The sequence below is a fragment of the Mus caroli genome, unplaced genomic scaffold, assembly GCF_978045245.1.
Source record: "Mus caroli unplaced genomic scaffold, Mus_caroli_1 scaffold_3, whole genome shotgun sequence".
In the NCBI taxonomy this organism is placed as follows: Eukaryota; Metazoa; Chordata; class Mammalia; order Rodentia; family Muridae; genus Mus; species Mus caroli.
Genome location: NW_028227258.1, coordinates 60520489 through 60533940, shown reverse-complemented (window position 1 = coordinate 60533940; position 13452 = coordinate 60520489). Strand labels below are relative to the sequence as shown.

Genomic DNA, 13452 nt, shown 5'->3' with positions numbered 1-13452 from the left:
TTAGGGACTTGTTTGAGTCATGACTTCCTATACCACAGGCAGCTTCCCAGAATGGACTATTTCACCTCCTTAGATCATCCTGCCCTGAAGGATGCAGGCGTGTATCTGAGAGAAAACTGGTGCACATATCAATGCAGACATTTCTTGAGATAAACCTCCCTCTTGGAGATCCCTGCCTGCCCCCTACAGGGTCTGCCTGTACCTGACTTCCTTTACCTGCATTCTAGTCTCTCTCTTGAGTTTCTCTTTCACTCTTCCATTTTTTGTTCAGGAGCATGGGGCTTAATTTCCACAGAATTTTCCAGATTCTTTCTGTAATTGACTAATTATTTCAGGCTACTGATGTCTGAAATGATACTAGATATTATTATAATCATCTATGTTTTTAAAGACTTTTTGTGAATCATCCTTTGGTCTACCTTAAAGAACATTCCATGTGCGTTAGAGATGAACTTACAGTCAGTTGTTCTTAGATAGAAGCTTCAGTATATGTCTGCCATGTTCATTTGGTCAAAGACTGAAGTCATAGCTAGAGGTTTGTTGGTTTTTTTTTCCCCCTCTCTAGTTGACCTGCTCATTGTAGAAAGTGATACTGAAGTCTCTGATTAGTATTGTATTTATTTTATGTATGTGAATACACTGTTGCTGTCTTCAAACACAACAGAAGAGGGCACTGGATCTCATTACAGATGGTTAAGAGCCACCATGTGGTTGCTGGGAATTGAACTCAGGACCTCTGGAAGAGCACTCTGGTCAGTGCTCATAACCACTGAGCCATCTCTCCAGCGAGTATTTTCCCTTTATTTTTATCAGTGTTTTCCTTGTATGTTTAAATTTTCTAGTCAGTAGACGCCAAGCTGAAGAGATAAACCAGAAGGTCCAGCTCCATGCTTGTAATGCAAGTGAAAAGACTTTTCATACAAATGCTAAACAGATCTACTTTTATGTCTACCATTATATATTTATATTTGTAATGTGTCAATTATGAATTTTTGCTATCTAAAAGGAATAAAAAATAGACAACGGGCAAAGAAATTATAGTGACCACCTCAGAAATCAGACAGGTCATAAAGTCATTTTATAAATAATTATCCACCATCACATTAGATTACTTTTTAATGAGCCCATCTTTCTTTTCCCCCATGTTTTTGACTTGAAGCGAACCTTCCAAGTCATAGATTTGAGCAGCATTTGTAAAAAGTCCTTTCACTTCCAGCCCGGTGTGTCCTTGAACCTCAAGGGGTTTGCTCACAGGCAGCAGGGAGCTGGATCTTACTTCAGCTAGTCTAGCACATGCTGTCCTCTGACTAGGAGACTCAGACATGCAGCATGAGCAGTGACAGACTCAGTCACCATCTTACTGCTTGGCATCTGGCTTTGTCTTTAGTCTCTAGTTGTCTAGCTCTGCGGTTTGATACTTTTCCATAGTTTTAAGTGTTCCCTTCCTGCTAGCATTTGTTTGCTTGCTGTAGCTGTCTTGTGGTTACAATGAGGTTACATCATTTTTTAAACAATCAAACTGCTTATTGTTGCTTTTTTTTAGGTGTTGGCATTTCACAGCAGGCTTTAATCTATCGAACACCTATGTATTTAGCAGCAAAACCGCTTAAATGAATTGTTTTGTACAATAGAAGCATCTCAGTTGTCGAAGTTTGGACTGTAAAAAAAAAAAATACGCACAAAGCATCCCTTTTTAAAACACTTAATTATGAACAAAGCTTTGAACTATGCAAGTGCAGAATGAAAACATCATGTCCACTCCACCAAAAGTAGTTGTCCTCTAGGGTGTAAAAGTCATGTAGCTTCACTTGGCGATCTTTGCTTACTAGGACGTGATAGGAAACATCATTCGCCAACAATACCTCAGCTCCATGATGGGCTCCCAAAAGTCTTGAACGCCATGCTTTGGTAGAGTTAAGGTGAATAGTGTGATCAGGAATAGGACCCAAGCCCTCCACTACTGTGGTACAGAGAAAGTGACTAAAGGACTCTGGCCAGTTTGAGCATTGCAAACATGGCTCTGGCAGGCCTTGCCCTTCTCCCTCAGTCCCTCTGCCTTATTAAAAACCATCAGACTATATTCCTAAAGCTAGCCACTGTGGTCTATTCCCTTATTTGACCACTTCTTCTCCCTGAGGCTGACTACCAAGGTTCAGCTATCAAAGTATCAAAGTCCAGCAATTAAAAGCCCCCTTTGGCTCACCTAATTAACATGCCCAATTAAAATTAAACACCTTGTCCTAACATGGGGTTTTCTATTTTACCTTTATAAACCACCATTTGCCTATAGGCCACATCTGTCTGTCTCCTCTCTATCTAGAGGCAGTCCTTTGTCCCTCTCTGGGAACAAATACCCCTCCTTCCTCTCTCTGCTCCCTTACCCTTCTCTCTTGTCCTCTATCTCCTGTCTTTGACTTATATTCCCTGCCCACTGTCCCTCTATGGCAAACAAGTCTCCTTTGTGCTGAGACCTTGGGCTTGGGTGTCCTGAGCCGATGCCGTTCCACACAATGGCCCCTGTCTGTGCAGTGCTCTGTCTACCTCCACCTCTGCCACCTTTTCAGTATGATAATAATATCCCACCATCATAACCCAGACCCTGTCCTCTGTGTGGATCCCAACAGTGTGGGAGTTGACACACTGCTTTCATTCTGCATTTGTGTAGTTCAGAGCTTTGTCCAAAATTAGATGTTTTGGAAAAGTATGTTTTGCATGTATTTTTTTACAGTCCAAGTTTTGACAACTGAGATGCTTCAATTGTACAAAAGTTCATTTAAGAGGTTTTTCTACTAAATCTGGGGTGCTGTGAAGATTGAAACCTGCTATAAAATGCAACCACATGACAAAAGGGGGCCTCTCCAAAATTCCCGGTGTTGAGCTATGTGCCCTCTCTACTAAAGAGAAATAAACTCTAATTCCACATCCATCAAGCTCCATTCATCTTTAGCTTCCTTGGCATCATCTGTACTTCAGAATATCCAGAGACAAATCCTCTCAAAAGCCTGGGTTATCCATGCACCGGAGACACAAAAGCAATGGTGCTCTATTTAGAGAAGGCTTCCCTTAGATCTCCTCCTGTGATATATACACTCAACCCAACATTCCAACATCCTAGCTGCAGTCACACTTTTGAGAAAGCATTGGGGGGCAGGGGGGGATGGCTGTGCCAACCAGAACAATTTTGATAATCTTGGCTAGTAAGACCTGCTTCTGGATCAACTAAGGGAGCAGGACCAAGATTGTGACCTTGTATAGTATAATAGAGAACTTCTGGACCTAAGCCTAGATTAAGATCTGGACCTGGATTTTGATCTGAATGTCTGGAAGTTTCCTTGAAACAAAGATTTGGAAAGGAAACTTGGAAAGGTATTCTGTGCAGAAACCCTCAAGCCCCCATATACACTCTGGAAGCAGAGAGATTCCTCTGGTGGTTGCTCCAGGCTCCAACAGAAGCTGGCAAGCTCTTGTCCTGCCATAGCCCTGCAGGGCCCAACTCTAGCCGCCTCAGCACAGGCTCCAATGCTACTAGATAAAACTTTGTTTGTTTGTTTGTTTGTTTGTTTAAAGACATGTCTCACTATACACCTTTACTGGCCTGGAACTGGAAATATAGACCCGACTTTTCTTAATTCACAGAGCTCTTCCTTCTCATACTGTAATTCAAGGAGTGCACCACCACAGCCCACTTCATCAAACAGCTTATCATTACAAGTTAAGCTGACAACAGCTTCTACTACATATAAAAATGTGGGATTTGTGCCTTTCTATATTTCCTAGTTATTGTCTCTATATTTTTGATCACTTTGGCTTTAAACTTCATGACAAAGATATGCATGCTGTGACCATGATGAATATGTACAGTTAATAATACTAGAGTGTTCCAATCCAAGTATGCATTTCCATTTTCCAGTGAGTTTTATAGTTTCATACATATTCATGATAGTAATTTCCATCCTTTTGTTTCTCCTTGAAGAACCTCATTAAGCATTTCTTGGAAGACAGGTTCAGTGGTAATGGATTTCCTTGGCTTTTGCTGGTTTATAAAATCAGTTAGTTCTGAAGGATAGCCTTGCTGGGAATAGTGGTTTTGGCTGGCAGATATTTCACTTCCGCCGTTTGAATATAGTCCCTCTTTGCTTCTTGGCCCACAAGTTTTTTACTAGTAGAACAGATGATAATTTCAACTCCCTCAGTTGTGGCCTGATGTTTGTGTCTTCCTTTCTTTTAAACTTCCTTTTGTCTTTGATTTTGAAATCATACTATTTCTAATCACACTATTTCTGCCTGATTAAGACAAAAAGAATAACTGAAGTACTATGGTAATTTTAGCTATGAAGACCTAACTATTAATAAACATCTTAGCCCACAGTTCAGTTTATGTATAGGTCTGAAAACATACTTGGTGCTTTTCTAGACCCAAACCAATGGAATCTTTGAGCCTTTTGACACCTTATATATAACGAAACAGAATAATCTGTTTCAAGGTCTTGCAGGCTGGCATGAGGAAGATCAGGCCTTCTGAATACCAAACAGGTCATTGCTGTCTCTACCACACTCAAGGACTTCACTTTATTTTGGTCACCAGAGCAACACTGGGAGTTCACTCATTTTCATTGGATCAATATACTATAAATCTATGCCAAGGACACTTGGAATTGCAGAGTCCTCAGCTCTGTTCTGAACTGAGCTAAAGCACAATATGCATGGGGGGGAAGGTTTCCATTGCAATGCAATAAATATTGCAGTTGCAGAGTTCTTCTTATATAATGACAAACCCTTTGAAAACGTTTATGGTTCTGTAATAGAACTGAAATACAGAAAAATGGCAGAAGCATCCAAGTTGGAAGATTACTGTCACCTTTTAGTTGAGGCAAACCCCACCTTTAAGGATGTTCGCTCCCCAAGAAACAGTGTGGTTAGAAGACTCAAGTCACCACTTAAGACATTTTATTTTTCTTTCCAGGTTGTTACCAATGAAGTGGGTGGGAGAATAGAGAATTATCCCTAAACTAGTGGACTCTAGATAGAGCCTGTCTCTCTGACTCAAGGTTCTGGCTTTAGAGATTTCACCCCACTGCTTGATCAGCTATGATGATTAGACAACAAGGCAGATGGTAGGAGAGGGCAGGAGTCAGTGTGCCAGCAAGCACTCCTTTGCAGAATACTCCAGGCCTTTCAACCCTAGGCAGAACCCACAGAGCACAGGCAGGAAAAGAGATCCACAAACAGCACATGTGAGCCCAGGACTTCTCAAGCCGTTCAGCATTTCCCGATCTCCTTCAGTCCCTCCTTTCCCCAAGAATGCAAACCCCACATGGAGTCAGGGGGAAGCCCAGTTCCCATGCTCTGCTGTTTCCCCAAAGTCCCATTGTTCTATAGCTGCCTGGCCTGGCTGTCAGAATTCACATTAATACTGATGGCTATGCTGCAAGGCACAGACCAGCCAAACACTGGCAGAGCTCTGCTTGAGGCCGTCACCAAGTAGCAACCAGGGGTGGGAATACAGGCTAGAGTCTGTTTCATGCTGATGAGAACTGTTGAAAAGGCAGGTAGGAAATAGGTGGATCCCAAAGTCTTTCCTCAATGGACTCTTAAGGCCTTAGGTTGTTTGCACATGCTGTGGATTCCCTAGAATCTTAAGGTCTTTGTTGTTTATACATGGTATGGACCCCCTGGCTCCCAGTTTCACACCTTCGGGGTTTTATAGCACTGTATTCCTTCCTTGCTTTGTCTTCATTGCGGTGTTAATTTTCTTCCATTTTTCTTCCTGGTAGGTTTAGAGTGAAGCAGCCCCCACCCAGCACTGGACTGAAAGTGACATATAAACCTGGGCCTGTAAGTTCATATTATCAAGTGTGTGTGTGTGTGTGTGTGTTTGCATGCACACATGTGAACATGTATGTTTACATTTTAGTTGGCTTTTATACCATCATCCTGAATTCCTTCATTTTATATGATTCTGACACTCAGCTTACACCATAAGTGGGTCTAATATTTCTCGTATCATAGGAAAGAGAGTCCCTAGATAGGGCCCCTATGTGGCTCCAAATCATAAGAACCACGACAAAAAAAAAAAAAAAAAAAAAAACCCTACAAGTTAAATAGATAGATAGATAGATAGATAGATAGATAGATAGATAGATAATAACTTTGGCTGGACACCCGGGAAGCTGTCCTCACTTGCCACAGGAGTTCAGTGATGTACAGTCACTGAACATTTGAATTCTTGGGGACTGGAGAGTTGGCTAAGAGTTCATGCTGCTCTTGCGGAAGACCCAGGTTCTGTTCACAAAACCCACCTGGCAGCGCATGGCCACAGCTAAGTCTGGTTCCAGGGGATCCAGAATATTCTCTGATCTCCTCAGACACTTCATGGATGTACTACACAGACATACATGCACAGGGGTTGTGGGGGGGGAGATCTCATACATATAAAATAAGTATGTCAAAAAATTTAGAAAATCGAGTTTTTCTGACAAGTAACATATTCTCCATGAAAACATTCATCCCATTCTTTCTACTTTATATAAATCTGGCTTACTTTCTTGTGCTTCTCAGAGAATATTATCTAGCATAATAATAGGAAATCACATTATTTTACTAAAGTCATCAGCTGTTTTATTTCTTCAACGTTCTCTGAAAACACAAATTTAAAGATGTCACACTGTAAAAGAGGAAACCTGGAACTATGCCAATTACATGAAAAAAAGTATTGTTTTTCTTTTTTTATCATTTTTTAAAGATTTATTTATTATTATGTGTAAGTACACTGTAGCTGTCTTCAGACAGACCAGAAGAGGGCATCAGATCTCATTACAGATGGTTGTGAGCCACCATGTGGTTGCTGGGATTTGAACTCAGGACCTTGAGAAGAGCGGTCAGTGTTCTTACTTGCAGAGCCATCTTGCCAGCCCAGAAGTATTGTTTTTCTTGCTTAAGTATTCTCAACACAAAGGATAAATGTTGGAATGTGATGGCTATGCTAACTACCCAGAATGAGCTTCACTAAGGGAGTACACACATCTAAACATCACACTGCACCTTATAAATATAGACACTTCTGTGTTTCAGTTAAATATAAACACTAAAAGAAACAGAAACCAAAAATAAAACCTAAACCTATTCTGACTTTGCTACGTTGTCAAAAATGGGATGTTTCATTTTTAAAAAGTGAATATTAAGTGAATATCATTTATATTCCTACTTACTTTCACAATATATATTTAGACATGTTATATAAGATAAACACAAGTTTATCTCAAATTTAAACCTAACCATCTCGTGAGCACATCAGCTGACGGCTTCACCAGGCTATTCATCTCTCAGTAACTGCTGGACTCCTGCCTGTGCTACTAATAGAGCCATAGAAGAGAGATGGCATACAGGAACTTAACAGGGTGGGCATGCAGCAGGCACTTAGATAGGTATGGCCAGAATGTGAAGTAGGTACGCCAGTGGGCTCACAAATTTTCAGGCACAGAAATGGGTGTATGGGGCTCAGGAGAACAGCAAGGGTCCCATAGCCACTAAAGCAGCCACACTTGTTATTTACATACAGTGGTCAACTTAAGTGCACTGCAGAGTCTATCGGCTTCTTGCAAAGACCATCTCACACCAGGCAAGGTTGGGCATCAATGCTCTGAACCTTGTTTTGTTCAGCTGGTCTATGAAGGTGTACAAACCAGATTTTTTTTTTATGACACTCCTACTTTGCCTATCACAATCTACAGCAGAACAGTAAGACACAGGCTGAAATTCTAAAGATATGCCAGCATTGACATGATATTCACAAATCCATGCCTATTCATTTTTTCCTGAAATAACTCACCACTGTACGATGTCAAGGTGTCAGAATGCTGGGGCTCAGCAGGTTAAGGTGCTTGTCACCAAGCCTCAAGACCTGAGCCATGGGGCAAAAGCAGAGCCAACCCCAACCCCTGAAAGTTGTCCTCTAACCTCCACACACAGTTTTCATGGCAAATGTGTGTATCTACGTGCAGGCCTGTGCCCCCATATCCCCAAATAAACATATATTAAAAAGATGTCCAACTCTTGACAACATAAAGAAAAAAAACATCAAAGCAAGCCCTTCTACTGTTTCAAGAAGTTAGTAAATCTCATTTTAATCTAGATTGTTCCAACAGCTAAGTGACTGCTGGATCAACCTTTATAAGTAGTAAAAACTCAGTGTGTATTCTTTGAAGCTCACCACATTATAAGGGTATTTCTTTCCCCTTTATGAAAGTAGGTTTTGGCTCTGACAAAAACCTATAATCTATAATCTCCTGTCTATGTAAATCTACCCACTGCTCAGCTTGGTTAGCTGCCAGCACTGAGAGAATGAGCCCCAATCCTGGGTAGCAGTGGGGGCACCACTCCAGCTCTCCTGTGGGTTTTCATCACTACCCACCCCTTCTGATTGCTGGACTTGGAGGACCAAGCCCAGGACTTTGAGAAACGGTGTTGGGATCTGCTCCAGCACACATACCCATACACTGTGAAAAAAAAAGAAAAAAAAAAAAAACACTTTTCAATTCTATTATTTATAAAACTGTATTTACAATTTCCATTTGTATTTAATTGCTCTCCATGTGGTAGTGTGTGATTTATTCATTATTTTAGATAACTGTTCTCAAGTCTGCTTTTTAACACCAGCCTCCTGGACAGGCAGCTTAGAAACATAAACACGTCTTCCTTTCCTGGCTAGTGTGCCTTCCAAGAACAAAGCAAGCAGCCAATGCCTTGCTGCACTTCTTCACTATATATTAAGTTTCTTCTTTGTTAGTACAAACCTCTTCCTCTCTTTCAGACCCAAGCAGTTGGTATCTACACTAATTCTGTCTCCCTCTCCTGGCTCTATCACCCTCCACACCCTGTATTAGAATCCCAGAGACCAATCAATAGTGACTCATCAAGCTTCATGCATTACATTCATATTTCTCTTAGATAAAATCTCCCTTTAGCAGACAGAAACTCACTACCAACCCTCAAGAAGCCACACAACTCTAGATTGTAGGATGGATATTAGGATATGACTTAGGGTTTTAAGGTTAGAAATTAAACAGAGCTCTCTGTTCAGAAGTCAAGTCAGAATTCAAGTGTCCCCTACACATGGCAGATGTTTGAGAATACGGGAAGGAGAACTTTGGTGTCTGTTTAGGGCACAGGGGAGGAGGGACCAATGGAGACAGAAGAGGAAACTAGGAGAAAAACAGTTATGGGTGTTGCAAGTTTCCCTACTTCCAATGCCCTGTCACTTTGTCCCCACTCCCCCACCCACACATGCAGCACCTGGTTTTTGCCTTTGTGTCAGCTTTAGGGGTGTCACTTTGTAATCACTTGGCCCTGTGTTTTCAGGGTCTGTGGAGTATCAGGACAGGGACACATGGGAGAGCAAAATGCTCTCTTGATGGCTGCCAGGAAGCAGAGAAACAGAGGAGGAGCCCACACCCCCTTCAGTGACCTCATTGCTTTGCACTAAGTCCAGATCCATAAGGTTTTTGTTGTTGTTTTTGAGACAGGGTTTCTCTGCATAGCCCTTGCTGCCCTGGAACTCACTGTATAGTCCAGGCTGGCCTCATAACTGACAGCCGTCTCCCTGAGTGCTGGGATTAAAGGCGTGCACCACTACCACCTGGCTTCCTTACGGTTCTCTCAGCTCCTGATAGTGCCATGGGTTAACACCAAACTTGTACTATATGGCCCTTGGGGATATTTCAGACACAAACTCTTAACAACCTTCAGAACTTTGTCGCATGTCCCATTTATTTCCTGGAATTCTCCACTATGCTAAATAATTCTGACATATATGTCCTGACGCACACAGCTGGGCTGTGGAAATGTGACCACTGGGGTGTCGAGGGAACGAAGGATAGACACACATCCAGAAAAGCTGGGATCCGGTGGACCATTTGGTAGTACAGATGCAGAGAGAGGCTAAACTAATCTTGCTTCGGAGTTCTCTATAGGGGAGTGGTCTCAGGCTATAAACGCCCCTGAAAAGGAAGCTGCTATAGCTGGTGTGGCTGCTTCCTACACTTACTGTCAACACTCAGGCATTGACCAAGGATCAGCAAAAGGCTTTGAAATTCCAATGGGTCTGAGGCACAGGGATCTTGACATGACCGTGCTCATGGCAATAATATACCTTTACTCAGGATGGCACTCATTCACCACGCATGCTTATATTTACTAGTGCCAAATTTACGGATGAGAAAACTGAAGTTTGGAGAATTTAGGTGTGTTGTCAAAATTAGTTTAAAGCCAGTATTTGATGTCTTACAGGTGGCTGCTGGTTTGCAAGCAGAGCTAAAGGTAGAGCTTTTTGCCATGGCTGTTGGTGAAGACGGTGCCAAGGGCTCAGCACACATCTCCCACAATATTGAAATCATGACGGAGCATGATGTTCTGTTCTTACCCGTGGAAGCAAATATCCTTTAAAGCTCAGGTTTTGTAACCACACATAGTGCAGAAATGATGAAAGGAACTAGGAAAACATGGAAGGCAAAATGGTCTTCATTAGTTATCCCCTAAGCCAAGAACTACACATTGGGGACAAAAGACATTCGTGGACATGAATGGATGATGTTAGGTAAGGAGGAGAAAGCCAAAGTAGAAATTAAGACAGATGTAAGCACATGACTTAAATCCATTTTAGAGCCGGCAACTGAGCCGCAGAGCTTAGTAGCAAGATCTCATCTGGAAAGTAAAGAGCTGGCAGTAGAAAGTTTTCAAGAGTCCTTTACACATAGCTGATATTGGAGGGTATGGGAAAGAGAAATCTGGGATCTGTTTCTAGAGGAGGAAGAGGGGCCAAAGGAACAGAGTATGTTACCTTAATGACACAGTGGAGGACCGTTGGGCAGCAAGCATGGGGATATAAAGGAGGGTGGGAGAGAACCCGCATCCTGACAGAGCTCCAGTGCTCTGTGTGGGCAGACTCAGAGAACTACTGCTCCCGTGCACTCTCTATGCCACCTGGGTGAGCATCTGGCTGTGGGAAGTCACTGAACCCCAGTCCTCGGAGGTAGAAAGGGAGCAATCTGGGGTCTCTGGGCCTCAAGGAGGGGGAACTGGGCAGTTCCCACATGGGCGGCTTGGGTTGGCTAGTGTCCCAAAATCTAGACCTATCCCTACCTACACTGCATGAAATCAGCATGTTGATATTGTCTGGAGCCTGGTGGTGATGACCTCTCATAGACAGACCAGGACATTGGGAAAGAAAGAATCACACTGTGGAAAAAAGACATTTATGCTAAAACACAAGGATCCAGGACCTGTACCCAAGGATGTGTGGGCAGGATTTGCCGTACCAGCAGGGTACCCACCATGAGCTAATGCTGATGGAGACTCTGATTTTAAAATGTTATTTGTGTCTGTATAAAAGGTCATTTAATTGTGAAGCTCATAGTCCTTAACGAATATTTTACCAGTTTTAACAAGCAGTAACTATGACAATCGACCAAAAGATCTTTCCCAGAGAAAAGAAAATCCCATGGTCTTCAGGACTTCCACAATCTCCTCCTCTTCACTTGGAGTCGTCATGTCTCAAAAGGCCACTCATCATTAGACCTGTAAGTAGTGAGTGCCATGTAGCCAACCGCTCACGCCTAAGATGACAGACCTCAGGGTTTCCCCTGATTTCTTACAGCCAAAAAGGGAAATGTTTTCAGAATTTACATTTAAATCAGTTGTCTTCATATATCTTGGACCCTTGTATAACTGTAATGTTGGTTCCAAGGGCTTTATTTACATAGGTAAAATTTATCAATACTTACCAAAGAAGAATTAGAACTTGGAAACTTTAAGTTATATTTAAATAAATAATGAACCTAGTATGTTAAGTACATTTTAAAAAATCAGGTTTTTGCTTGTTTGTTTAGTTTTGTTTTGCTTTGTTTTTGTAGAGGACAGGTTTAACTTGCCCAGCTTCAGAGGTTTCAGTACATCATACAGGTAATAATGATGGTCATAGTAGCATGCTAAAGCAGGCTCAGTTTGTAACACAGGCCCAGGAGGCAGAGACAACAGCAGTCAGTGACTGACCATCCTCCAGCAAAGCCCCACCTTAGGAAGTTTTCACATCCCCTGAAGCAGCACTGCCACCTCGGGCCAACCAATCAAATCATGATCCTCTGAGGAATATTACATATTCAAACCATGACATCCCACCCCGAATATTCAACGCCATTTTATAAGTTAAACACCTTTACTCCCTTTTATTGAAAATATTATTTTCACATAAAATATTTTGATTATGGTTTTCCCCCTACTCCTCCTAGTTCCTCCCCACTTCCTACCCCATATAGATCCACTTCCCTTCTGTCTCTCATTAGAAAAAAAAAAAACATACTTCTAACAGATAATAAGAAAATAGAACCATCATATTGGAGTGGACATGACAAACAGAAGGAAAAGCGTTGAAGAGAAGGCACAAAACTTAGAGACCCACTTGTTTGCACACTCAGGAGTCCCATACACACTAGACTGGAAGCCATATTATAAGCCGAGGACCTGGTGCAGACCTGTAACAGTCCTGTGCATGCTGCCTTATTCTCTGTGAGCTCATATGTGCTTTGATCATGTTGACTGAGAGGGCCTTGTTGGTGTCCTCCATCCCCCTCTGCTCTTACACTCTTTCCACCTCTTTCACTAGGTTCCCTGCGTCTTGGAGGCGGGGATGGGAGGGCATTAACAGAGGTATCTCATTTAGGTCTGAATGTTCCTAGGTTTCTCACCCTCTGCATGTCTGGCCATGGGTCTCTGTCTTTGTTCTCATCGGCTACAGGTGGAAGTTTCTCGACAGTGATTGAGCCAGGGACTGATCTATAAGTAACTAGGACTATTTTAATTGCTTTTTTCTTTTCTTTTTACAACAGTAGGATTTGGTTTTCTCCTAGCTCCCTGGGCATCTAGTCTCTGGTTCTTGATCACCCATGCAGTGTTAAGTATGGGTACCATCTCCCAGAGTGGACCTTAAGCAGAGCAGATATTGGGTGATTACTCCCACAAGCTTTGGGCCCCATTGCCCTAGCATCTCTTGCAGGCAGGACACTCTTGTTGATCAAAGGGTTTGTGGCTGGTTTGGTGTTTATTTCTCTTTTGGTAACATGCAGAGTACCTTCTTGTACCAAAGAGACTAGAATGTAAGGCTCTATGTAGGCACCAGCTCAACTTCTCGGGGTCCAATGAGTTGTGTAGGTGTTGTCTTCCACAATGGGCCTGGTTATCAGTTTGTGGAGGGCAACCTAGCATCTTGGCTATAGCCTGGGCTCTTTGGAGATTCCCATGGAACCTCTTTACCAACAACTCAATTAGATGTAACCCAATTTGGGCTTAATTTGGTGACAAGAAATGGATAGTTGTAATTCTATCTCCCCTATTATTTGGCTATTTCATTTAGCTAGCCTTCATATATATAAACATATTTTAGGAAGCTGCTGCTCTATTAGG

At 42.2% G+C, this 13452-nt stretch overlaps 1 protein-coding gene across 1 annotated transcript in view; it reads left to right on the top strand.

Moving 5' to 3' along the window:
- The window catches only part of Spag17 (sperm associated antigen 17), a 268834-nt gene that overhangs the window by 241750 nt on the left and 13632 nt on the right, over nucleotides 1-13452 (top strand). The window contains exons 46-48 of the mRNA XM_021157134.2: nucleotides 5775-5835; nucleotides 10285-10429; nucleotides 11430-11573. Coding sequence (XP_021012793.1) covers nucleotides 5775-5835; nucleotides 10285-10429; nucleotides 11430-11569 — 346 coding nt within the window. The 3' untranslated portion in view covers nucleotides 11570-11573. The remainder of the gene's footprint in view (nucleotides 1-5774; nucleotides 5836-10284; nucleotides 10430-11429; nucleotides 11574-13452) is intronic.